This window comes from Mauremys mutica, chromosome 6 (genome assembly GCF_020497125.1).
Source record: "Mauremys mutica isolate MM-2020 ecotype Southern chromosome 6, ASM2049712v1, whole genome shotgun sequence".
NCBI lineage: Eukaryota > Metazoa > Chordata > Testudines > Geoemydidae > Mauremys > Mauremys mutica.
In genome coordinates this window covers 106,874,340-106,899,887 of record NC_059077.1, presented here as the reverse complement: position 1 = coordinate 106,899,887, position 25,548 = coordinate 106,874,340, and the positions used below count along the sequence as shown (strand labels likewise).

Here is a 25,548-nt window from a genome sequence, read left to right as displayed (position 1 = left end):
TAGCAATAGACTTAACATTCACTAGCTTGTAGCCTAGGAGCTCTATAGAAAGATACCTATTTGGCAGACTCTCACAGTGCCACTGCCAATACCTGCTATATCTGCTATGGATTAACAACAGGTTGGAGTTTGTCATAATGAAATCCTTAACCCAATTGTCAGTGCAGACTTTACTGACATAACCCAAAATGTTAACTTTTCAGGTATCATTGACACTATCAACGTTTTGACTTTTGATACTTTTACAGCTGGATCCAGTGTTATCATATAGATAGTGTATTTTGGGGGAACGTTTTCTTTACATGCAGCATTTCTCTTTTGTTTGCACTTAACAGAATTCCAACTGATTTTCCTATTCATTATTGCTTTGGGTTTTAACTGCTAAAAATTATGACATGAGCTTTGCTTGTGTCTTGTCACAGCACGGCACAATTGGATCAAGTTAAGGATAATACTTAGTCCTTTAATAGCCCTTTTAATCTTCAAATCATTTTGCAAACATTAAATAATTAAGGATGATGCCCATTGTGACTGCATATTGGCAAGTGAACTCTACACTGTGAATTTCTTTCTTTACTTTTTAAATGAATTTACTTCTCTTAAAAAGTGATGTGATAGCACTGGAGACAAACATTCTCCGCTTATCCATTGGATGAGTAAAACACAGGCAATGGCTTTGTGTGGTGGGGGCACCCCAGTTTGTTGTGTTGCCCCCACCCAAGGCTTAAACTAATACCACCTTACTCAGTCCAGGGTCCAAACAGCCACCAGTGTCTTAGTCCCCAAGCAGGTTCCTTTCTGGTCCTTGTAGTAGCTGCTGTGGTGCTTGGGCACAGTGCAAGCTTGGAATGATGAATCCCAGTCTCTGCTGCCTTGCTGGTGTCCATGTCTGCAGTCACCATGCTAGTCAAGGCTTCTTTGCTGTGTCTAGGCTGCTCCTTCAGCTTGGCTGTAACCTGTTCTCTGGACCTCTTCTCTAGCCCCAGATTCTGGAGTGGTATTCCTCTCCTCCAGTAACAGGTGGGATGGCAGAAGGAAGCCAGTTATGAGATTTCCTCCCAGTCCTCTATCCAATCAGGGTTCTGGGGCCAGCTCCCCTCTCTCTGCTTGCTTCTTAATGAATCAGGGTTCATGGCGGTAGAGGCTTCTGTTCTCGTGGAGGGTGGAGTTACTCTTCACATGAGTTTCCCCATATTGCTCCACAATATGTGCCTCAACCCTGAAGTAAAGGTTCACATCTAGGGGTGAGATGTTCATTTTCCATGTTGACTCAACTCCCAGTAAAGATGCCACTTAATGTTTACTGTGTGAAGACTAGCTCCTGACCTTCCTTGGTCCTTCCCAAAGGGCTGAGGGATACACACATGAAAAGTCTGCTTGAAGTATGTGTGCATCTGTGTGTGAGCGAAGACTTAGTGGAACATTTTCAAACCTTTTAATACAGTTTGGTTTGTGGGATATTCAGGAGTGTGTCAATGTGTTGTTAGGCTTATCCAAACTGGTTTTCCAGCTTATAGTCTTCTATGAAAGTCCTTTTAAAAATCAACCATACAAAAAAACCAGCAATTCAAAGTTAAGTTTCAGAGGGGTAGCCGTGTTAGTCTGGATCTGTAAAAGCAACAAAGAATCCTGTGGCACCTTATAGACTAACAGACGTTTTGCAGCATGAGCTTTCGTGGGTGAATACCCACTTCTTCAGATGCAAGTGGTGGAAATTTCCAGGGGCAGGTTTATATATGCAAGCAAGAAGCAAGCTAGAGATAACGAGGTTAGATCAATCAGGGAGGATGGGGCCCTGTTCTAGCAGTTGAGGTGTGAAAACCAAGGGAGGAGAAACTGGTTCTGTAATTGGCAAGCCATTCACAGTCTTTGTTTAATCCTGAGCTGATGGTGTCAAATTTGCAGATGAACTGGAGCTCAGCAGTTTCTCTTTGAAGTCTGGTCCTGAAGTTTTTTTGCTGCAGGATGGCCACCTTAAGATCTGCTATTGTGTGGCCAGGGAGGTTGAAGTGTTCTCCTACAGGTTTTTGTATATTGCCATTCCTAATATCTGATTTGTGTCCATTTATCCTTTTCCTTAGAGACTGTCCAGTTTGGCCGATGTACATAGCAGAGGGGCACTGCTGGCATATGATGGCATATATTACATTGGTGGACGTGCAGGTGAATGAACCAGTGATGGTGTGGCTGATCTGGTTAGGTCCTGTGATGGTGTTGCTGGTGTAGATATGTGGGCAGAGTTGGCATCGAGGTTTGTTGCATGGGTTGGTTCCTGAGCTAGAGTTACTATGGTGCGGTGTGCAGTTACTGGTGAGAATATGCTTCAGGTTGGCAGGTTGTCTGTGGGCGAGGACTGGCCTGCCACCCAAGGCCTGTGAAAGTGAGTGTTATCGTAACTAGTCTGACCTCCTGTATGTACACGTCTGGCTCTGTTGATCTGTCTCCTTATTTCCTCGTGCGTGTACCCAGAAGCCTCCTACTGCAAGACAAACCCAAGAAAGAAACCAACAGGACTCCACTGGCCATCACATACAGTCCCCAGCTCAAACCCCTCCAGCGCATCATCAGGGATCTACAACCCATCCTGGAGAATGATCCCACACTTTCACAGGCCTTGGGTGGCAGGCCAGTCCTCGCCCACAGACAACCTGCCAACCTGAAGCATATTCTCACCAGTAACTGCACACCGCACCATAGTAACTCTAGCTCAGGAACCAACCCATGCAACAAACCTCGATGCCAACTCTGCCCACATATCTACACCAGCAACACCATCACAGGACCTAACCAGATCAGCCACACCATCACTGGTTCATTCACCTGCACGTCCACCAATGTAATATATGCCATCATATGCCAGCAGTGCCCCTCTGCTATGTACATCGGCCAAACTGGACAGTCTCTAAGGAAAAGGATAAATGGACACAAATCAGATATTAGGAATGGCAATATACAAAAACCTGTAGGAGAACACTTCAACCTCCCTGGCCACACAATAGCAGATCTTAAGGTGGCCATCCTGCAGCAAAAAAACTTCAGGACCAGACTTCAAAGAGAAACTGCTGAGCTCCAGTTCATCTGCAAATTTGACACCATCAGCTCAGGATTAAACAAAGACTGTGAATGGCTTGCCAATTACAGAACCAGTTTCTCCTCCCTTGGTTTTCACACCTCAACTGCTAGAACAGGGCCCCATCCTCCCTGATTGATCTAACCTCGTTATCTCTAGCTTGCTTCTTGCTTGCATATATAAACCTGCCCCTGGAAATTTCCACCACTTGCATCTGAAGAAGTGGGTATTCACCCACGAAAGCTCATGCTGCAAAACGTCTGTTAGTCTATAAGGTGCCACAGGATTCTTTGTTGCTTTTAAAGTTAAGTTTGATATTTTTCCCTTAACAGAAATTAAATTGGGCTCACATTCAGCAAATTACTACATGCTTTAGTACATCCTTATTCATCAAAGCACCTAACCACACATTTAATCTGTTTGCTGAATTGGGTCCTTAGTTTGGAGAATTTGGTCTAATTCTTCTTCTTCTTCGAGTGCTTGCTCATGTCCATTCAACTTAGACGTGTGTGCTCGCCAAATGCACGGGTGCTGGAAGTTTTTCCCTCAGCAGTATCCGTAGGGGACTAGCTTCAGTGCCCCTGGAGTGGTGTGCACATGCCATGGTATATAGGGTGCTGCCAGTTCCCCCCATCCCCAGTTCCTTCTACTGCCAGTGACGATGCTGAAACTGTTGCTGCTTCAGCTAGTGCTGTTGCTGCTCGATTGTATGAACTAGTTATCTCCTGTATTATACTGTATATAGTTTTCTGTTAGTGTTTATAAATCCCTTAGCTATAGTTAGAGGGTCTCGCTCCTCATCCTGTTACCACTCATCAACCGCGAGACATACATCGCTGGCTCCAAGCTGTCGCGGATCTGTCGAGCGCCTCCGGTCCCTAAGACATAGCTCCAGATCAGACTTCAGGTGGAGTGACCGGCACCGGTCGAGACAGAACCACCTTTCTGCTCCGTCCTGGTCACCTGGGAGCGACCATTCAGGATCCAGCCCTGGTTCGGCGTGAGGTTCCTTGACAGCGGGACAAGCTCTGGTACTGGTTACGTTGTTGGCACCGAAACCAGCCCCATGGTCTCCACCGGCACCGTGGTACCCATGGAACCCGAGGAGGTTCACCCAGCACTCCCAGGCCACCTGCTTGGTGTCTGGAGCCTTGGAGAGACCAGCTGCCTCTCTCTCCCAACTTCTGGTGCACGAAGCCTTGGGTGTGAGGTGCCCGGAGGTCCGAGAGGGAGCAGGGGAACAAGCCATTGGGTCACCAGTGGTTGTGGAGGACCCTACAGCATCCTCCTCGCTGTCACCAGACGAGGCTATAATGGGGTCCTCTCCCCTGGTTCCTCCGGATGACACTAAAGCACACCAGGAACTACTGAAGAGGGTCGCTGCCAACCTGGGTCTTCAAGCGGAGGAGCTAGAGGAGCCTTTGGACTCTCTTCAATGTCCTCTGCTCCACAGCACTGGCCAGGTTGGCTCTGCTCCTTCATGATGGGGTCTCTAATATCACTAATGCCCTGTGGCAAACTCCCACCTCCCTGCCCCCCATCTCCAAGAGGGCTGAGCGCAAGTACTTTGTGCCATCCAAAGGCCACGAGTACCGGTATACCACCCTGCTCCCAACTCCCTAGTGGTAGAAGCAGTTAACCACAGGAAGTAACATGGTCAACCCAGGGCTACCCCTTAGAACAAAGAGACTAGACTTGTTTGGGTGTAAGGTTTATTCGTCCTCTAGTCTCCAATTGAGGGTGGCCAACCATCAAGCCCTCCTGGGATGCTATGATTTTAACATGTGTCAAGCCATGGCCAAGTTCAAAGGCTCTCTTCCTGAGGCTTCTAGGAAGGAGTTCTGGGCTATTGTGGAGGAGGGCACTAATGCAGCCAGGGCGATGCTCCAAGCGGCATCAGATGTGGCAGACACCACCGCCCAAACCATGTCCTCGGCCATCGCCATGCGCTGGGCATCCTGGCTGCTCCTTTCTGGCTTGTCTATGGAGGCTCAGCAGTTGATACAAGACCTTCCCTTGTGGGCAAGCCCTGTTTGTGGAACAGATGGACAATAAGCTCCATGGCCTAAAGGACTCCTGCACGACCCTTATAACACTGGGCCTGTATGTCCCTGGCCCTGCCCACAAGTGGTTTAAGCTGCAGCAGCCTCAGGGCCAGGGGAGCCACCTTCGCTAGGAACCTTCCCATAAGAAGTCCAGAGGCTACAAGAGGCATCCTAGCCAACAACCTTCACAGGCCTCTCAGTCAAGCTTGACTTGCAATAAGCAGGCAGGCAAGCACAGACACCACCGCCCAAGGGCGACCTATCAGATTGTTCCCAGGATCTTTCCTCCCCTATTTTTGCCAACTGCCTGTCTCCTTTCCTCCTTGTGTGGGCATCTATAACATTGGACCGATGGGTCCTCAGTACGGTGGCACGGGGTTACACCCTTCAGTTAGTTTCTACCCCTCCTACCCACCCTCCCCGTCCCTCAGAAGAGTCTCCTCGCGCAGGACGTAGAGGGGGTTACTGCAGCTAGGTGTGGTGGAATTTGTTCCTCCAGAGTACAGGAACAAGGGGTTCTATTCCTGCTACTTTTTAGTCCCAAAAGCCAAGGGTGGTCTGCAACCTTTCCTGGACCTGCGAGACTTGAACCGCTTCCTAGTGAAGCTCAAGTACTACATGGTCTCCCTGGATCCGAGAGACTGGTACACCGCCCTCAATCTGAAAGATGCGCACTTTCACATCGCCATCTCTGAGGGACACAGACACTTCCTCCGGTTTACTGTAGGTCCCAACCACTATCAATTTTCAGTCCTCCCGTTTGGCCTAGCGACAGCACTGCAACAGACTTTGGGGTATCAAGATCTACCCATACCTCGATGACTGGCTAGTCAAGGGCAGCTCCATGTCCAAAGGCATGTTGCGATGCTGTCACCTCGGACTGTTGGTAAATGACCAAAAATCCATGTTAATTCTGGTACAGAGGACAGAGTTCATTGGAGCAGTGCTCGACTCGACCTGCAGCAGAGTGTTCCTGCCACCAGAGAGATTCAGTCTCTGTGTTTCCCCTGACTATGGACAGGGTTTGCCTGCGCCTACTAGGTCACATGGCAGAATGTACATGTGTGTTGTGTCATGCCAGGCTCCGGATGCAACCCCTGCGGCAATGGCTAGCAATGGTCTACTCCCAGTCCAGGGACCACCTGGAAAAGGTTATTACCATCCCCGTGAGTGTACTTACCTTGCTGCAATGGTGGACCAGCCCCAAAAAAGTCCTGGAAGGAGTTCTCTTCATCAGCACTTCTCACTAAGTCGAGTTGGTTACGGATGACTCGGACCTCGGCTGGGGTGTGCACCTCAGCACCCTCCAGACTCAAGGTATGTGGTCTCCAGAGGAAATGACACTACACTTTAAATATCAAAGAGGTCAGGGTGGTGCGCAGAGCATGCGCCGTCTTCCTACCTCACCTGTCGGGCAACGTGGTCAAAGTCCTAATGGACAACACAGCCTTGATGTTCTACATCAACAGACAAATGGGAGCGCGATCCTCGGCCCTCTGCCAAGAGGCAGTCTGTCTTTAGGACTTCTGCATTAACCATGGAATCCACCTAGAGGTGTGTCACCTTCTGGGTGCCGAGAATGCGCTAGCAGATCACCTAAGCAGGGACTTCTTCTCTCACCATGAGTAGGTGCTCCACCTGGAGGTAGCTGGCATGATCTTCCAGAGATGGGAACTCCCCAAGTGGATTTGTTCACCAGAACAGGAGGTGCCACAGGTTTTGCTCCAGACTGGGTCTGGGCAAGGGCTTCCTCTGACACCTTCCTCCTGCCATAGGCAGGAAGCCCAATGTACGCGTTCCCTCCAATTCCGTTCATCAGCAAAGTCCTAGCAAAAATCAGGAGAGACAAGGCTCAGGTTATCATGATCGCCCCGGTGTGTCCTCGTGAACACTGGTTTGGGACGCTGTCGAGCCTGTCAATGATCCCTCTGTGGCCCCTGCCGAACCGACCACACCTGCTGTCACAGGATCACGGTTGACTCATGCACCACAACTGTGTGTACCTCCACCTCACGGCATGGATATTGAACCCTGAGGAACGGGCCTGTTTGGAAGGGGTCCAGAAGGTCTTCCTCGAGAGTAGAAAGCGCTCGACTAGACAGATTTACCTGGCAAAGTGGACGAGGTTCTCCCGCCGGGTGGCCAAATGGGGCATCTCCTCTTCGCATTCCTCGGTGCAGTCGATCTTAGACTACCTGCTTCATTTGAGGAGCCACGATCGGGCACACTCATCTATCAGGGTGCATCTGGCGGCCCTTTCGGCCTTTCATCCACCCATCCAGGGGAAGATGGTGTTCTCCCATGACATGACAGTCATGTTCCTCAGAGGTTTCGAGAGACTTTTTCCTCAAGTTTGGTCCCCAGTCCCTAATTGGGATCTGAGCTTGGTTCTGCCCAGGCTCATGGGCCCGTGCTGTGAGCCTCTGGCCTCGTGCTCCCTGTCTCACTTATAGTGGAAGGTAGCTTTCCTGGTGGTGGTGATGTCAACAAGGTGAGTCTCTGAGCTGCGAGCCCTGACCTCAGAACCACTATACACGGTCTTCTATAAAGACAAGGTCCAGCTACAGCCCCACCTGGCCTTCCTTCTCAAGGTGGGCTCTACTTTCACATGAGCCAGGACATCTTCCTTCCGGTCTTCTGCCCTAAGCCCCATGAGACTAGTGAAGAGAGGCGCCTTCATGCTTTGGGTGCAAGAAGGGCCCTAGCTTTTTACCTAGATTGAAAAAAGCCTTTCCATAAGTCGACTCAGCTTTTCATCTCTACAGCTGATAGGATGAAGGGCCTCCCAGTGTCCACACAGAGGATTTCTAATTCGATCACCTCTTGTATTTGGACCTGCTAGGAGTTTGGTGGGAGTCCCTCCACCACTGATTGTCAGAGCCTACTTGACCAGTGCACAGACATCTTCGGCAGCCTTCCTGGTACACTTCCTGATCCAGGACAGCTGTGGAGCTGCGAAGTGGTCCTTGGTGCGCACATTCACAGTCCATTACGCCATCACTCAGCAGGCCAGGGATGATGCTGGGTTTAGCAGAGCGGTGTTGCAATCTGAATGTCCGTGAATTCTTACCCACCTCTGAGGGGTACTGCTTGGAAGTCACCTACGTTTCATGGACAGGAGCAAGCACTCGAAGAAGAAAAGACCGTTACCTTTTCCTTAACTGGTGTTTTTCGAAATGTGTTGCTTATGTCCATTCCACAACCTGCCCTTCTTCTCCACTGTCGGAGTTTCCAGCAAGGGGGAACTGGCGGCGCCCTATATACCGTGGCACGTGCGCGCCACTCCAGGGGGTGCCAGAGCTGGTCCCTATGGATACTGCTGAGGGGAAAAACTTCCGGCACCCGTGCATGTGGCGAGCACACACACACCTAACCATAGGAAGACCAACAGGCAAAGGTGCTAAATGTGAAGAATCAGATGCATTGTTGGAGCTTTATGTATAGAGCTTGCAAAGTCCTTGTCCTGCCCTGTGCTTGACTCTGGTCACTGCTGATAGTTCATCATGTTCCTCAGTGCAAAATTCACAGGAAATAATGAACAAAACCAAATAGAGTGGCGGGGGATGGGGAGAGGGTGACCTAACCAAAAAATAAATTACGAGTTTCCCTTCTCCCTTGCTAATAATTTTCCTGCACAGGCATTCTTTTAGAAAATTATTGATCTGATCCTTTCCTTTGCCCCCTACACCTGACATAAGTAGCTATGTGGGGATTTCTTTTAGGATATGTCTACAATCAAAAGTGTGATTGAAACTTGAGTAGGCATACCTGCATTAGCTTTAATCTAGCTATCACAGCTAAAAACAGTGACGGTGCAGTGGAATGTGTTTCAACACTGGCTGTACAAGCCCATCCCAGAACCCTGAGTACACACTCAAGTTGTTAGCCTGTGCTGGTGTTTGTGCTTCCATATCTTTGTGGCTATTTTTGGCCTGCTATCTAGATTAGAGCTAGTGCATGTATGCCTGTGTGAAGTGCAGTCACACCTCTGATTACAGTGTAGACAATGTAAGAGGAATGACTGGGTGCCTTGGAGACAATGTTCCCTACCCTCTGCCTGCCCTTTTGCGTAGTGGTTGTGATTAAGGGGAGGAGAATGCAGTCAGGTCACGATTGCTCTTTTATGATCCGTGGCTGTCCGAAAGGTCTCTTGGATGCTGTTGCACCTAGGTATATCACTGAGGCTGCTATACGTTGTGGCAGGGTCCCAACCTACCCTTGGTAGGAATCAGGAGCATGAAGGTACCTTTTTCCACACCTCCTCACCACCATCAGTTGGGTTAGGCACAGCAATAGTACAGCTGAGGATCCTGCCTGTATGTTAGCATGAGATTTGCGTGTTAAATTTATTAATTATACTATTTTTGTAATTAAAGAAAATAATGAAACAAATGTGGAAGAAGGCCCAAGAATAAAGCAGATCAGAATGACCTCAGGGATCTCCCTTCTTGAGCGATGGCAGATCAGCGGCTTTTTTAAAGTTGATGGACACTATTGCACAGCACCAACTTCTGTACGCTTTGACAGCAGATGAAGCTCCTGGTTGCAGGGCCAGCTGCAAGTTCTGAAAGAGAAGGGAGGTTAAGTTTCCAAACAGAACAAGAGAGGAACTTATTACAGGGGATGGGACTCACTTAAAAATTTTTTTTTGAAATCTTTAGTGATCAGAAGAATTTATCAACCATAATTTTTGATACTTTCTTTTGTTGCCTGTTATTTCATAGACTACATAAATGTACTGAAGAACAATGTATTACTTTTGAAGTTACAAAAGAAGACTGGCAAAAGGGATTCTTTAGCTTCCTTAACCATCATAAGAAGGGGTTTCTAATACTGAATTCTCTCTCATGTCAGGCTTAGAGCTTTTGCTTCCCAACCTGTATGATCTCTGTTTTTAAATTCATATTAGGATACCTGTCATAGGTCTCACCCCCACTTAGAGCTGTTGGGTTCCAATATGGGGACCTGCATGAATTTATCTCTAAACTAAAATTCTAGTTTAGATCTAGTAAAAGCTGCCACCACCCAATCAGGTACGTGGATTGGGACACAGTCCTTCCCCAAAATCCTTGGGGATCCCAAGAGCCCCAAATCCATGGAGTTCTTACACCCAGGAGAAATAAACCATTCCCCCCTACTTCCTCTCCCCTCCCTTTTTCTAGGAGAGACACCAGGATCTAACTACAGAGGGATACCTCCCTCCTCCTCTTTCCCTGAGAATCCACCCAAGGAAAGACCAACCAAGTCCTTAATAGAAAAGAATTTATTAAAGAATAAAAAGAAAGTCACTGTCTCTGTAACCAAGATGGAACAATATACAGGGTCTAAACTTATCAATCTCTGGAGAGAATTCCCCCTCCCTTCTTTCTCAGTAAAAGCAATAACAGTACAGAATTAAAGAAATTCTATAGCCAAACACAGAATTGCAAATACAGAAATAAAAGTATAAGAATGCTAGTTCCTTGCTAATACTCACTAGCTTGAATAGAAGAATTTATTGCAGAAACCTGGGAGGACTTGATTAAGCCGTCTGGACTCTCTTAATTCCCAAGAGAGACTCTCTAAAAACAAAGAACAGGAAAAAAAAACTTCCCTCCACTGGGATTTGAAAATATCTTGTCCCTCATTGGTCCTCTGGTCAGGTGTCTACAGGTACTCCTTGTTAACCCTTTACAGGTAGACAAAAACCTTAACCCTTAACTAACTGTTTATGACAATACCTTATTAATTTTGTGAAATAGTTCAGTACAAAAAACAACAACCATCCTCACCAGCATTTACCAACTTGAGATGGGTGTGTGTATAATGTTTGTGCGCACACACAAATATAGAATTGTATTATATTGTGTTTAGTGTCTCAGATGTCACTCCTGCATTGTTATAGTATGTACAGTACTATACTATGGCAGATTTGCAGTAGGCACAGCAATGATTTACTTGTCAGCATAACCCTATTGGTCTGGGTAGCCAATTTTTGTTAAGTAGAGATACTATAATAATTATATTAAAAGTTTTATCAGATGAGTACACGTGCTAAATATAATCACTTAGCTAAACTGATGAACAGACGCCTGTGCTATTTAATTACTAGATTGGCAGTGGTGTAGACACACAGGGATGCATGTCCTGCAAATGAAGATAAAATGTTTAGTCCATTTCATCTCTGCTGTAATGTATTGATGAAAAACATGATAATTTTGATTCCAGGAATAATATGACTTCTCAACTAGGATTGGGTATGAATAGAAATACAACTATAGGGACGTGTCTGCCTGGATGGAGGTAACACTCATGCACTTGTGGACAAGATGCTCTGTCATGCTAGGATCTCAAGAACAAGTAATTGTGTATAGTGGTTCTAGGAGTTATAAAACAATGCCAGCATCACAACACAATTTCTAGAAGGATCACCTTATAGAGAAGGAAATTCAGGGAATATTAGTAGAGGTAAAATATGGCTCCTCAAAAGGCTGGTGAAAAAGGTTATAAAAATATTCCCATCTCACTGGCTACATCTGCAGTCCAAAATATACAACCCTTTGATATAAACTAGTGATGTCTACTACAAAGGACACTTCTCATGAAAGTCTTATTAGGTTGGAAATTGGCAACACCTGACTTGTGATGAAGTAATGTGTACAACACTGCTCTTCTATACTAGAGACTTGAATTTAGGATTTGGGACTCTCACTCCCCATATCTTGGGCATATAGATTACAACCCATTCAGTCTTTGAAAGCAGTTGCCAGCATTCTTGCTGCATGTTTGCCCTTCTGTTGGTGGTACAGAATATGCATAAGACGGGCTGGAGGTTGCACTTTATCCATATACTTAAATGTAGTAAAATAACATTTTCTTCAAGACTCAGAAATTTTCCCTAATTCAGATTCTAGTAGCTGATGTTAAAGATACATATACAATTGCCAAAAATAATGATCTTTGTAAAAACTACATGAATGTGCAAGACTGATCAGGCAAAATGTGTAGTGCACGCTGGGACTGGGACAATATTATCTAATTTTATTGCCGCTAAGCACATTTTTTTCTCTATTATTATGTTGCTCAACTTAGTCTCTTTCAGGTTCCGAAGATTGGTTCATCAAAAACTAGTTTTGGACTTTGGTTAAGAAAGACTTACTTGATGTTGTTTCAGGTTTATAGTTCAATACCTTGTTCTAAGGAATTGTGATAAAACATTAGAAGGTTAAATCCAGTCAATTGTTAATCTCCTATCACTTAATAAATTGTAAACACTATCTTGGCACAAAAAGTTGGGAAATTGTCAGTTTTTTACAACTTTAAGCAGGTGAAAGGGACATTTATGTTGGTAGTCATTTTATCTTATCCAAGACAGACATTCTACTGTGACAGCAATATCTCTTATAATAGCTTCCAGCATACCAGATCTCGATCTAAAAAGCTTAAAACTCCAGAGGACGAGAGAGAATCAGCTATGATCGCTGGTGCAGAAATCATAGCCACTGAAGCAGCTACAGATGGCTTCAAGGTCAATGAAAAGCCAGAAGAAAAAGTGAAGCTGGTAAATTCAGAAGTGCCTTCTGGGGAAGAGAAAAACATTAGCAGAACGCAGCTGGATCAGCATTTATTGGATAATATTGAGGTCTCAGGTGAGATAAGGACTGATTATGTTTCACTTGTAAATTTTAGGCTATTGATATTATGAAGCCATAAATCTGTGAATGATAAGGCAAATGTGTTGCTCCAAGTGGCATAACTAAAAATGCCTATTCATAAAGATTTTATGCAGGGAAATCATGCAAGCAGGAGCATCATATGGTATTTTTGTGTGATAGGAGCAAGAGCACAATCAATTTAAAATATTGAGCTGAGAGCAAAACAGATAAAATTATTTTTACTCATTTATTTTTAAAAGAAAGGAACCTTCCCCCCCGCAAAAAAAAAAAGCACAAATGTTTTTAAATGAACTCCTTCCATAGATTGGCACATTGTAGTGAATGAAAAACTTATCTGGAAAATGATATGAAATACCTTATCCACTGAGAGACACTGTACAGAATATGTACACTTGAGGTGTACTGCTTACATTTAGAGGCAGAAAACGAATTGTGTATAATGTTGTACAGAGTTTTAGTTTTCTTTGTGCACAAAATCCCCCACCTCCAAGTGTACAAGTTATATTACCTAAGCTACACTAGAAGTGTCTGCTAGAGAGCATGCTCCCTATGCACATGTTGCATATGGCAGTAGGGTGACCAGATCACCCAGGTCAAATATCGGGACGCGGGGGGGTGTGGCAATGGGGGAAAAAATGGCGGAAGAGCAAAAAAAAAATTCCCCACCCCCGATTCCTTCTCCCTCCGCAAGCGCTGGAGGGAGGCCCGGGAGACTCAGGGGAGCTCAGGGCCGGGGTGAGTGTGAGTCCGGGCTGGCCCCAAGCAGGCAGGACTTGGGCATGGTACCTGTAGGGAGAGTTCAGAGTGACCTGCGGGGCCAGGCGGCGGCGGCTGTTCTCCCCACCTGGGCAGCGGGACTTGAGAGCAGCCGCTGCTGCAGCTCCCACATCCCCGGGGGGAGGAAGCGGCCGCTGGCCAAACTTGGCGGCTGCGGCTCTGGTGCCCATGAACCCCCCGAGCCCGGGCCTGCTGCGGGGACCCAGCACGCACACCACGCGCCCAGCCCCTGGCCAGTTGCGTCTGGGCTGGCTGCCCAGCTGGTGCAATCCCACGGGCGGCCCTGGAGTGGGGGCAGCAGGCCCCAGCCCCCCCATCCTGCTCGGGTCCCATAGGGGAACGAACGGGGCTGGGCTGCCGATGCCTCCGCCGCGGGATTGCACCAGCTGGGCAGCCAGCCCAGACGCGACTGGCCAGTGGCGGGGCGCAGTGTGCGTGCTGCTGGGTCCCCGCAGCAGGCCCGGGTTCAGGCCCGGGCGCCACATGCTTGGCCACATCCTCCCCCCGCAGCAGTGGGAGCTGCAGCAGCGGTTGCTCCCGTGTCCCGCTGCCCAAGAGGGGAGAATAGCCACCGACTGGCCCCGCAGGCCACTCCCTACTCTCCATCCAGGCACCGCGCCCGAGTCCTGCCTGCTCGGGGCCAGGCCGGACTCACACTCACCCCGGCCCCACGTTCCCCTGCGTCTCCTGGGCATGGCGTGCTTGGCAAGAAGCGGGGATTTGGGGAGGGAGCCAATGGGGCGGGGATGGGGGCGGGGATTTGGGGAGGGAGCCAATTGGGGAAGGAGGAGGCAGAGTCGGGGCGGGGAAGGGCGCGAGCCCTTCCAGGCTCCGGAGCCTTTGCTTGTTTGTCCAGTGTCCCGACCTAACATTGGTCGGGACGCGGGACAAACAAGCAAATATCGGGACAGTCCCGATAAAATCGGGACGTCTGGTCACCCTATATGGCAGTGCCAGCCCAGCATATTTTTATTTACCCTATTTTGATACTGATACCTTTTCTGAGATTCATTCTCTCGTTAACTCTGAATTTCACTGTGGGCAAGACATAGTCTCACACTCCTGTCCAGAAGGGTGCTTAGGCCCCAGTTAAGCAAAATACTTGAGCACATGCCTGACTTTAAGCACATGATTAGTCCCTTCGTTTTCAGTTTGGCACCAAAACTGTTTTCAGGAATGAAGAATATTACCCTTACTGGAAATACCATCCTTGTTCAAATGTACCAGAACCAGAACCAGAAGCTGTAGGCATTGTACAGTTCCCAGCACCAGACAGACGACAAGGTGAATTGTCCACATGTGACTTCAATAGGACTACTCATGTGCTTAGAAGTAAGCATGTGCATACTTTGCTGAGTTGGGACTTTACAATATCCACTCCTTTGCCTGATTTTCAGAGGGACTGATCATTTGCATTGACTTAAATAGAAGTTGGGAATGTTCATCATTATGGAAAAAACAAGTCCCTACTTAAGTGCCAAGGTGAAATACAAGCTTTGTAAAATAGAGCTCAGTCCATTCTTCTTTTCATAATTAAAAGATGGAAGATTGGGCCTTTGTAGAGGGAGCCTTGTGGATGTGACAGCTGAGCTACGTTGTTACATGTATGGTGCTGGTAATTGGTGCCTGCAACCTCTGGCTGGTACATCCCAACAATTAATTAAAGAAAATATTCTTTATATCTGGACGTTCTGCATTGACGTCAGATGGGACTACTTATTGGTAAATTCTGCAACCAGATAGATGATTTTAATATTAATTGTATACTGCATGTGAAATTAATCTTCAGCAGCACTGAAGTACAAAATTACTCACTGTAATTTTTGGTGATTTTTATGTCAGTGCTGCTATTTGCAGACAATTCTTGATATTTCTTGTAAATATATTTTCTGTATTTTAAGTCATTATTTCTTGTTTACTGACAGATTTTCACACAGGCATAATAGGTGTAAATTCAGAGTATAAAGTTCAATATGCCAACCTTTTACAATGGTTATTTCAAGTAGTTAAATTGCTTGTAGGCTGTCAGAATAATCATGCCAAGTGCATATTGATAATTTCAATTGATACAAAAATGCTTTGTCTAGTTGTTCAATTTGAAAATGCCAATAGAAAGAAAAACAAGATGTAAAAGAAGTTTTACACTCTAAACTCAATATGCTATTACTTAAATTATTCTTTGATAAAACATATCATTCACTTTTTAGTCTGGCCTTTTGTTGATGGAATGCTAGACAGGATTTCTAAATGAGAAGCAGAGTTATGAAACTGATATTCAATTCAGACTGCTGTGAGAATGGTATAGAATAATAATAATACAATATGAAGTTTATTAACAAATCCATATTTTTTATACCTAGGGAACATCTGTTCAAACTCACTTTTCAGCCCTACTCCTGTAATGCAGAAAATAAAAACAGAAGATGAGGACAAGGAAGATTCCAGTATTGCTTCCTTTACACCTAAGGATTCTACACTCCCCATTCCTACATTTGTTAGTTGTATAAATGAAGAAGACGACTCTTTAAAATATCAGAATCAGTCTGTGCAGGTTGAATCAGGCCAAAAGTCACCTGGATATGCTTCCTTTGAATCAGAGGGCCTGGAAAAAGAAGAAACGAATAGTGTGTCCACAGAGGATGATGTCAGCGACCTAGAAAGCAGTGAAAGTAGCGAAAGTGGCTTGGAACCTGGAGAAATACCTGCTGTAAGAAAAAATGCTTTGAAAATACCCATTGTATATGAAACATATTGCATGGTGGTTTTAATTTATTCATAATCAAGGGCACAGACGCCTGTCGAACAACAGCAGGCTACTAACCAAAACCTGCTGAACTTTGTGTGTGTTAAGTCCCATTGAGTTCAGTGAGACCTGAGCACGTGCTTGAAATGAAGCATGTGCTTAAGGGCTCTCCTGAATAGGGATGATTTCCTGAATTAGGGCAGAATATTATTGCAGTTTACTGGATAATTTTTTTTCTTTTCCTATTTTGGATATCTGGTAATCTGACAGTAGGTAGGCAAGTCTGAATTGTCGGAAGGTATAGCTAAGCCCCTCCCCTTTTCATTAACTGCCAGAGTGGAGGACTCCCCACACTGTAACTATACTAGGAAACTTAGCTAGAGCCTTTGAAATAAACTAAAAATGGAAAAGAAAGCATCCCATGAGAGCAGACGTGGCCACTACTATAAGATATTCAAGTGTGAGGAAAGAAGTTTTTTTACATATTCAAAGAACTGAGGAAAAATACCAATCATTTACCATGAGTCAGTACCCCTAAAATGTGTTAGAGGATTGCTTGTTATTCAGAATAGGTGGATAGGAGGAAGGAAACTCACAGGGATACCACAATCAAATTTTTCTTCTCCTGCTATTGGAAAGTCTGGCAGTCTGACATGGGGATATGAACAGCAGTAAATAATCTCATGGTAAGAAAAGTGATTTGAACTTGTCTGCCTGTGGCACATAATAATTTAGTCTCCTGAGGGCTGTAATACTGTCATCTGTTTTCAGTTGTTAGGTTTAGTGTGTGGGTTCTGGTTGGTGTTGGTGGTCTGTGATATATAGAGGCTATTAGACTGGATGATCTGGTGATCCCTTCTGGCCTTAGACTTTGTGTAACTATACACTGTATTTATAACCACTAGCAAGGATGCTTAGGGAGGCACTACAGATTGTATCACCCTCCTACCAAATGTTGAGGGTTGGCAGATGACTAAAGAGAGACCATACAGTAGCTGGCAAAAGTGTGTTCTAAAGACAAGGTCACAACCTTGCAGATGTCTTCATAGAGGCTTGAGCTCTTACCACTCCAGAGATTGTGTGTGACCTAGTGGAATAAGCCATGACATTGTTTGGTGAAAACATGTGTGTCTTTATGTGCTTTGGAAAACATGCTTTGATCTATATGGCAGTTGAAGTATTTGAGGCCTTCTCACCATTAACATCTGGATAATAGCGGATGAAAACATAACTTGAATTCCTGAAGGGTTTAATACCTTAGATATAAATCTTAATGGCCCTATATTCATCTAACGTATGGTTTTTCCCCCCTTCAGGTGAAATGGATTTAACAGAAGGAAGGTAGTGCAGTTTCCTGAGCTCTGTAAAAATTAATGTTTTCTTTAGGAATAAGTGGAGGAAGAGAGAGATTAGTACCCTGAATACTAATTTAAAGGCCAGACAGGAAATCTGTGTACCAGAGAAGGTTGAAGGAGTTCAGCAGTGTTTAGAAAATGTGTAACATTGGGGTGAAAAGGTAAAGATCTTGGTTTGTTCATCGTGTTAATATGGACTGCTAGAAATGGCTGAATCTTGAACTAAAGAGCAGATCTGTTTAGCTCAGATTCAGGAGAACCTTGTGCTTTTAGAACTAGGAGTCCTGAGTTCATTCCCTGGAAATGAACTGACCAGACAAGTCATTGCAACTGGTGGGTCAGTCAGGGATTTGAAGTACTATGACCTCTGAAGGTTGTGATGAGCTTCCCCACATTCATCAAGTATATCTTTATCCCCCTCTAGTGGAAGGACCACATAAGGAGTGTTCATGAATTTGCCATTCCCTCTGAGCTAATGGACTGGGTCCTTTAGCTCAGGCAATAGTGGTTCATGCATTCAGATTGAGCTACCTTGGTTTCAATCCTCACAGATGAACTGACCATGGGTGTTGTTACAGAAGCAATATTGGACCCATTAATAGTGATAGAAACTTGAAAAACCATGCACTCTTTTTGGAAAGAACAGCAGGGTACTGTAGGCTCCCTGTAGAGAGCCAATGACTTTGCATTAACTTTATCATTTCTGCATTGAATCTGAATTTCCTTCTGAGCTACTTGGGGGCCTTCAAATCCAATGTTACTCTGTGAGTCCTGTCCTCTTGAGAACATTGGAGAATATTGAGTGAATTACCTTTTAGCATTTGAACGATAGAACAGGCTCTGTTGCCCCTGTTTGGAGACAGTGACAGATGACTTCTTGTGTAATCTGGCATATCAGTTGCTCTTTGGATGTTGGGGGCTTGATGAATCTGTCCCTGGGAAGAGTTCAGTTCAACTCAGTATCCATTCAGAATTAATTCTATAACCTAACCTGTTTAAGGTAGATCAATAGTGTGCAAAGTTTTTGGGGTCTTCCTCCTATTTTGGTCCGGCGCCTTATACATGTGGACTAAAGAGTCTTGCCATTATTCTTAGAGGTGGAAGAAGGCATAGAGGTAAATTCAGATTTGCATCTCCTGATATTTATCTTACCAGCTGTTGTCCATCATCTACCTCTATTATCATCATCTATCTCTGTAGAAGTCAGAATCTCTTCTTTGATAGCAGGATGAGCAGCCCAAAGGGCTGCTTGTTTCTACTATCAGGACAAAATTCCCTTCTATTCTATCTCATAGAAGGAAGAGATTTCTTACCTTTGCCAGAAGTTTCCACCACTACTTTATCACCACTCCCCAAAGAGCTTCACTTTGAAAATATTGAGGTACCCATCAGTTTGTCTTGTAAATCTCCTCCTGATGCTCTTAAACTAATCCGTGTATGCGTGATGGTGTTTAAAGTCATGGATCTATCAGAAAATCTTCAGAGTACCTAAGGAGGCATCTGTAACAAAGGATGAAGCAAGGGAACAAGCAATTCTTGTAGAACTGGGAAGAGTGTTTTGTCTTTGGCTGGTGGTTAATCAGTTAGGTTATTTGTCCAATACTGAGAGGGGCCTTCAGTAGCACGTAACTAGGGCAGAAGCTGTCAGCATTGCACAGGAAGCCCCAGAGTTTTTTCTCAGAAAGTCCTCAGTCCTTTTGTCCATAGCTAGGAAGTCCTCCTCTGATGGAATCAGTGTTTCCATAAAAAGTGCGGCAACAGCTACATCCACTTTTGAAAATTTAAAGTATTTGGATTATGTTTTGGAAAAGAGTAAAATATTGGTATGTGATCATTAAAGTGCCTGGACTGATTAGAAAAGTCTCATTCCAAATTAACTGTATCTAAGGGCTTGTTTTCACTACTGGGGTAAGTCGACCTAAGTTACGCTGCTCCAGCTACATTATTCACGTAGCTGGAGTTGACATAGCTTAGGTCGAATTATCCAAGTGTCTTCACTGTGCTGTATCAATGGGAGAGCAACTTACCTAAATCTTCTTGGGGAGCTGGAGATTCTTTATCAGAAGAATACACATTGTTCCTTTTGTATATTGAGAAAATACTATGTTATTTCACTAGCTCTGTGAGCAGGATTTTCCTCAGGTTTGTCCAATTGTGGAACAATGTCCATGGATTCTTCCTTGAGTGCTTGTTCATGTCAATTCCAATCAGGTGTTCGCGTGCCGCATGCACGACAGCCGGAAGATATTCCCCTAGCAGTATCCGTAGGATCTGCCTGGGCACCCGCTGGAGTTGCTCCTTCATGGCGCCCAATATAGGGCCCTGCCAACCTGACCCCCCTCATTTCCTTCTTACTGCCTGTGACGTCTAGCTGGAACTCCCCGTTGCTCTTGCCTTGGCAAGTGCATGTTAGCAGTGTTCATATATATAGTTAGTGTAGTAGGTTTTTTTTTTTTTCATTCGGGGGTCCCCCCCATTGTTTTTCCCTGGCACCGGGTTATGCCTTGGTCTCCGGGTTTTAAACCGTGCTTGTACTATAGCAGGTTTATGCTGAAAAGTAACCCGCACACTTCGTGCTTGAAGTGTCTTGGCAAGGGGAATCTTAGAGACAGATGCAAAATCTGTAGAAATTTTTGCCTCAGGACTCTTAAAGACAGGGAGCACCACCTCTGAGTATTGTTTATGGAGGCAGCACTTCGGCCTCAGTCAGAGCCGGGCATGGTGGATCCGACTTCAAGTGCCACATCCTCAGCATGCAGCGCTCCGGCACCATCCATGCGTGAGCTGCTGACAAGGAAGGACTCTGCTAGAGACCCTTGGCACTGCCACGACTCCGCGCACACCCAGACATTGGTGAGGCACCAGTCGCACTCCTCAGTGTCCCACAAACAGAAAAAGAGGGCGCCCCCCAGCCAGGTCTAAAGACCAGCTGCCCAGTAAACCCCCATCCGCACCCATTGGGTGGGGATTCCGTTGACTTCTTCCTCAGGATGGGATGCATCAGCCTGTGGCCTGTGTGGGTGAACTGCTCTGGTCCCCCAGTTGGCACCACTCTCTGGCACCAAGCAGCTCCGCTCCTTCGTGGTCATCACAGTCTGAGACCTCAGAGTCGGAAGCAGAGTCATCGCGCTCTAGTAGGAGCAGAAGATCCTGCTTCCTCTGCGACTGACAGCCCTACCCGGCACCATGGCCGGGCTAATGGCAGGCTCCTCGGTGGTCCTTCTGGATACCCTGGGTCTATCGCTGGAGCGGCATCAGTGATCTCAGCTTCTTTCGGGCAGACGCATACATCCTCCACACCGGGCATCCCGGTGGGGAGCCACCCACCGACATCAATGGTCTTGACTCTGATGGCACCTTCAATGACCATGGCACCGATCATGCCACTGGCGCTGGCGGCACCTGTTGCCACTCCATCCTTGGCACTGATACCAGCACCGGCCGCGGCACTAGTTGCAGTTCAGCTGCTCCTTGCCCCACGGGATCCCAGAGGCCTGAGGGCAGGGAAGAGACCCGGCCACCATTTCATCTTCCTTGTTGCCGGATGAGGCGCTGGCAGGTTCCTCAACTGCTCTGGCCTCAGTGAACACAAGGGTCCTTCAGCAGCTGCTGAGACGGGTGGCCCAGAGCCTTAATATCAAGACTGAGGAGGTAGTAGAGGAGGTCGATCAGATGATTGACATCCTCCCTCTCCCCCTCTCCTGGGCCGTCCCGTATCGCACTGCCACTGATTAAAACTATCAGCGATGCCACTAAGAATCTGTAGCAGACCCCGTCCTCATTGCCTCTGATAGCCACAGGTCAAGCAACCGATCCTGACTTAGGACCTCAACCTGGTCCTTTCCAGACTCATGGGCCACCTTTTGAACCTTTGGCGAAGTACTCCCTGCTCTCTCTCTCATATAAGGTAGCGTTTCTGGCAGCGATAACCTCAGCCAGGAGGGTGTCTGAGCTCAAGGCCTTGACATCAGAGCCCCCTTACACTGTGTTCCATAAGGACAAGGTCCAGCTCAGGCCTTACCCGACTTTCCTCGCGAAGGTTGTCTCTCAATTTCACATCAACCAGGACATCTTCCTCCCAGTATTCTATCCTAAGCCTCACTCGAGCGGCAGGGACCAAAGGCTTCACTCATTGGATGTCCACAGAGTGCTAGCCTTCTACATCGAGAGGATGAAGCCATTCTGAAAGTCTGTCCAGTTATTCGTGGCAGTGGCGGACAGAATGAAAGGTCTTCCCATCTCTTCTCAATGGATTGCTTCCTGGATCACATCCTGCATCCGTGAGTGCTACAGCCTGGCAGGGGTGCCTGCTCCTCTGATCACTGTGCACTCCACCAGGACTCAGGCTTCCTCAACGACGTTCCTGGTGCAGGAAATATACAGAATGGTGACATGGTCCTCCATACGCACTTTCATCATGCACTATGCAATCACTCAGCAGACCAGAGACGATGCGGCCTTTGGTAGAGTGGTGCTCCAATCAGTGGAAACTCCAACCCCGCCTCCTGAACTTGGGCTTGGAAGTCACCTGATTAGAATCGACGTGAAGAAGAAAAAATGGTTACTCACCTTCTCATAACTGTTGGTCTTCGAGATGTGGTGTTCATGTCCATTCCAATACCCATCCTCCTTCCCCACTGTTGGAGTAGCCAGCAAGAAGGAACTGAGTGGGGGTCAGGTTGGCAGGGCCCTATATTGGGCACCATGAAGGCGTGACTCCAGGGAGTGCCCAGGCCAACCCTACTCTACATAACTTAGAATCATAAAATTGATGGGAAAAAGTCTATCCTGAGCTGCTGCTTCTTCAGGCCCTTCCTCAGGGAGCTCCTGTTCTTCCAGCCAAGAGGTGAGAGAGAAATGGGAACATTTACCTTCTTCATTCTTCAATTTTTTTGGTATGAAAACCACTCTCTTTTTATCTTTTCATCTGTTATAAAAAAGAGTCATATATGGAGGGGAGGGAAGGGGTCAGGTAATGGAAAACAAGTGAAGGTTTTCATCAAACCTTTGAAATTCTGAATAGGCTCCAGTAAAGATCACTTAGTTCTCAGATGAGTAATATCCTGACCCTTTAGAGTGTGCCCTGGATCACCAGAATCACTAAGAATGGACTATTTCTCTTTTTTGGTTTGCTTGTTTGTTTGCATGTATGTCAAGGAGGTTTGAAGGATTGGATGGAGGAGGATGATACAAAAATAATTTGGATATTTGTGATATGTAGATGGAGCCTGGACTTCAACAGGAAGTGGTCCATATACATGGATGGTGGGTGGGATGTTGATTTAGGGAGAAAGAGGAAATTGAGTTAAGGACCCCAGAACAAATAGAGGATCAAAGGCCATGAACCACTGTCTAATGAGAGGTGAAAGAGTATCCAGTTAAAATTTCAGTACAATGGGCTGGATTCATGAGGGAATAACTTCCCAAGGGCATGAGGCTGAGGAGAGGGGAACATGTTGACTTATTTATTGGAACTGGTCCACATAGGCTACTGGCTTCCTCAAGTAAAGCAGCTGATAGAACCAGGCCATCTGCTGCAGAAGCTGATGAAGAGCTCTGTGGGGCAGCATGGTTGAGATGAGGCTCTTGTTTTTCTTAGTTACATCAGCTAGTGTGGCTTTTTTCTGGGATTGGGACCACATTTCTGCCTTGAAGCTATGGCTTCTGTCTGCCCCCTTGCTTGTGGATCTTTATTCTCCGGCTTGTGTTAGCACAGAGATGGGTGAACGCAAGGACATGGTTTTGGCATGCGAAGAGTAAAATGACTCCTCAAGGTACATCTGAAACAGGCATTGTGTATTGGAGGCATGAGGCTTCTTATCCCTTTTGGACTTCTGAGATGCATCTAAGGTGCCTTTAGGAGAAGTCCTCATGTTCAATAGTGTCAATTTTTATTTTTAATTAGTACATTTAGTAAAATCTTCTCATTATTACCCACTACAAAATGCACAATTTTTGTTTTCTCAGGCTGAGATAAGAGGCAGTCAGGATTATCTTGGAGAAGCAGAACAAGTATGGGCCTTAGCGAAAAGAGGAGTATGTAGTTGCTGTATGACAGACTGAACCTGCCTCTGATATTAACAGAGAGGAAGGAAAACCGATTGTTGCATTGCCAGACGTACCCAAAGTAGGGGAAATATAATTTAGAGGCAGAAATAAAACAGCAGTTCCCTTTCACAGACATGAAGATTGCACTAATAATTTTTCAGAGAGATGTGAGATTTGAGTCCTGACACCACTCCTCCCCTTGTAATAATATTAAGTACTATAAACATCTTTTCAATGTTGTGATCATACTGTGTAACGGGTTATATTTAATTTACCTGTTTGGGTACCTCGCAAACATTCCCAAGTAGCTTTTCAAATATTTTCCAGTACACCTCCATGCTCTCTCTGTGTTATGGTTGTACAGAATTATATTACAGAGGCTATTAGGAAGGCCAGTCTGCCTTACTTTTTTGCTCAGCTAGTTGCATCTTTTGATGTTGTCATAAACCCAGCCTTAGCCACAACATCCTCCCCCCTCCATTATTTTAGTAAACAGTATGTAGCTCTGTATTGTAGCTGCTGACAGTCTTGATTTGCTGTTTTCTTGCTCTCGAGGACGAGCATTGTTTTGTCAGTCATCTCCTTTATCTTTCCTCCTTACCTAGACTGGAAAACTCCAGAAGTGATCTCTGGTACTGATCCTTGATAAATGAGGCTGTTGTGATGTGATTTTCCCTTTTTTTTAAAAGTACCCATATGATGATAATTACTGACAACTGCATGAAGCCACCACAGGGTGAATTGTATGGCTGTGCAGATAAATGAAATGGCACACACATTTCCATTTGATACCTTATGAGTCAGTGTGGTAAAATGTTTTGAAATATACAGCAGTATTCTAGCGTACATTACATTTTCAGCCAGCGTTAATCTTTATTCAGTAAATTTAGCATTTATTTGTTGTAATTATATGTTAATGGTTGCTTTGTGTTTCTTTTTAAAGACAAATGTTGCATTTTAATTTTTAGTTCCTAAACTGAATGGGGGAAAAGTTATGAAGAAAAACCATGCATGTTTTTTTAATATGTTGTCCTAATACCAAGTTGTTTTTCAAGCAGGGAGGGATAGCTCAGTGGTTTGAGCATTGGCCTGCTAAACCCAGAGTTGTGAGTTCAATCCTTGAGGAGGCCACTTAAGGATCTGGGGCAAAAATTGGTCCTGCTAGTGAAGGCAGGGGGCTGGACTCGATGACCTTTCAAGGTCCCTTCCAGTTCTAGGAGATTGGTATGTCTCCAATTATTACCTTTATTACACCTTTTTCTGAAGTAAACTGAGAGATTGTCCCATCTCCTGGATCTAACAAAATAACTAGTCAAACAAATTTTTGAACCATCAGTGAGAGGTTTTTTACATGCCTTATGTGAGAATTTATCTAACAAAGTGGATACTTTATACTATTAGCAGAAGAGTGTTCTTGCTTATCAGCATTAGTTTTGTTCAGTTTCCAATTAAACTAAATGTGGTTTCTCCCTTTCAGTTAGCAGAAATTGAAAGAAAGAAAACATGTAAGAGTTGGCGTCATCCACTAAGTAAACCCCCGGCCAGATCTCCTATGACACTGGTTAAACAGCAGGCAGTAAGTGATGAAGGTGAGCTTGGTTTTAATGTGTTTCTCTCATTATATCTGCCTGTCTTTTTATAAACCCGTATACATATATATTTTAACTATGACAAAAGTGCTGAAGATGAAAGAATATTTTGACTGTGGGGAATCTTCTAAAGTTGCAGAATAATTCCATTGAAAAGCTGTCAGCATGCTCGCTGAATTAATGGGTTCTTTATTTTTCCCCGTTTTCGCTTAAATTCTCCTAAACATATTAGAACTGTCTTGTAAGAAGCTCAGAACAGTATGAAG

The 25,548-nt window shown here is 45.5% G+C and overlaps 1 protein-coding gene across 7 annotated transcripts in view; it reads left to right on the top strand.

Moving 5' to 3' along the window:
- The window catches only part of KDM4C (lysine demethylase 4C), a 420,715-nt gene that overhangs the window by 226,042 nt on the left and 169,125 nt on the right, over positions 1-25,548 (top strand). For all 7 annotated transcript variants that reach the window (XM_045021569.1, XM_045021570.1, XM_045021571.1 and 4 more), the window contains 3 exons: positions 12,505-12,743; positions 15,908-16,254; positions 25,171-25,282. In XM_045021569.1, coding sequence (XP_044877504.1) covers positions 12,505-12,743; positions 15,908-16,254; positions 25,171-25,282 — 698 coding nt within the window. The remainder of the gene's footprint in view (positions 1-12,504; positions 12,744-15,907; positions 16,255-25,170; positions 25,283-25,548) is intronic.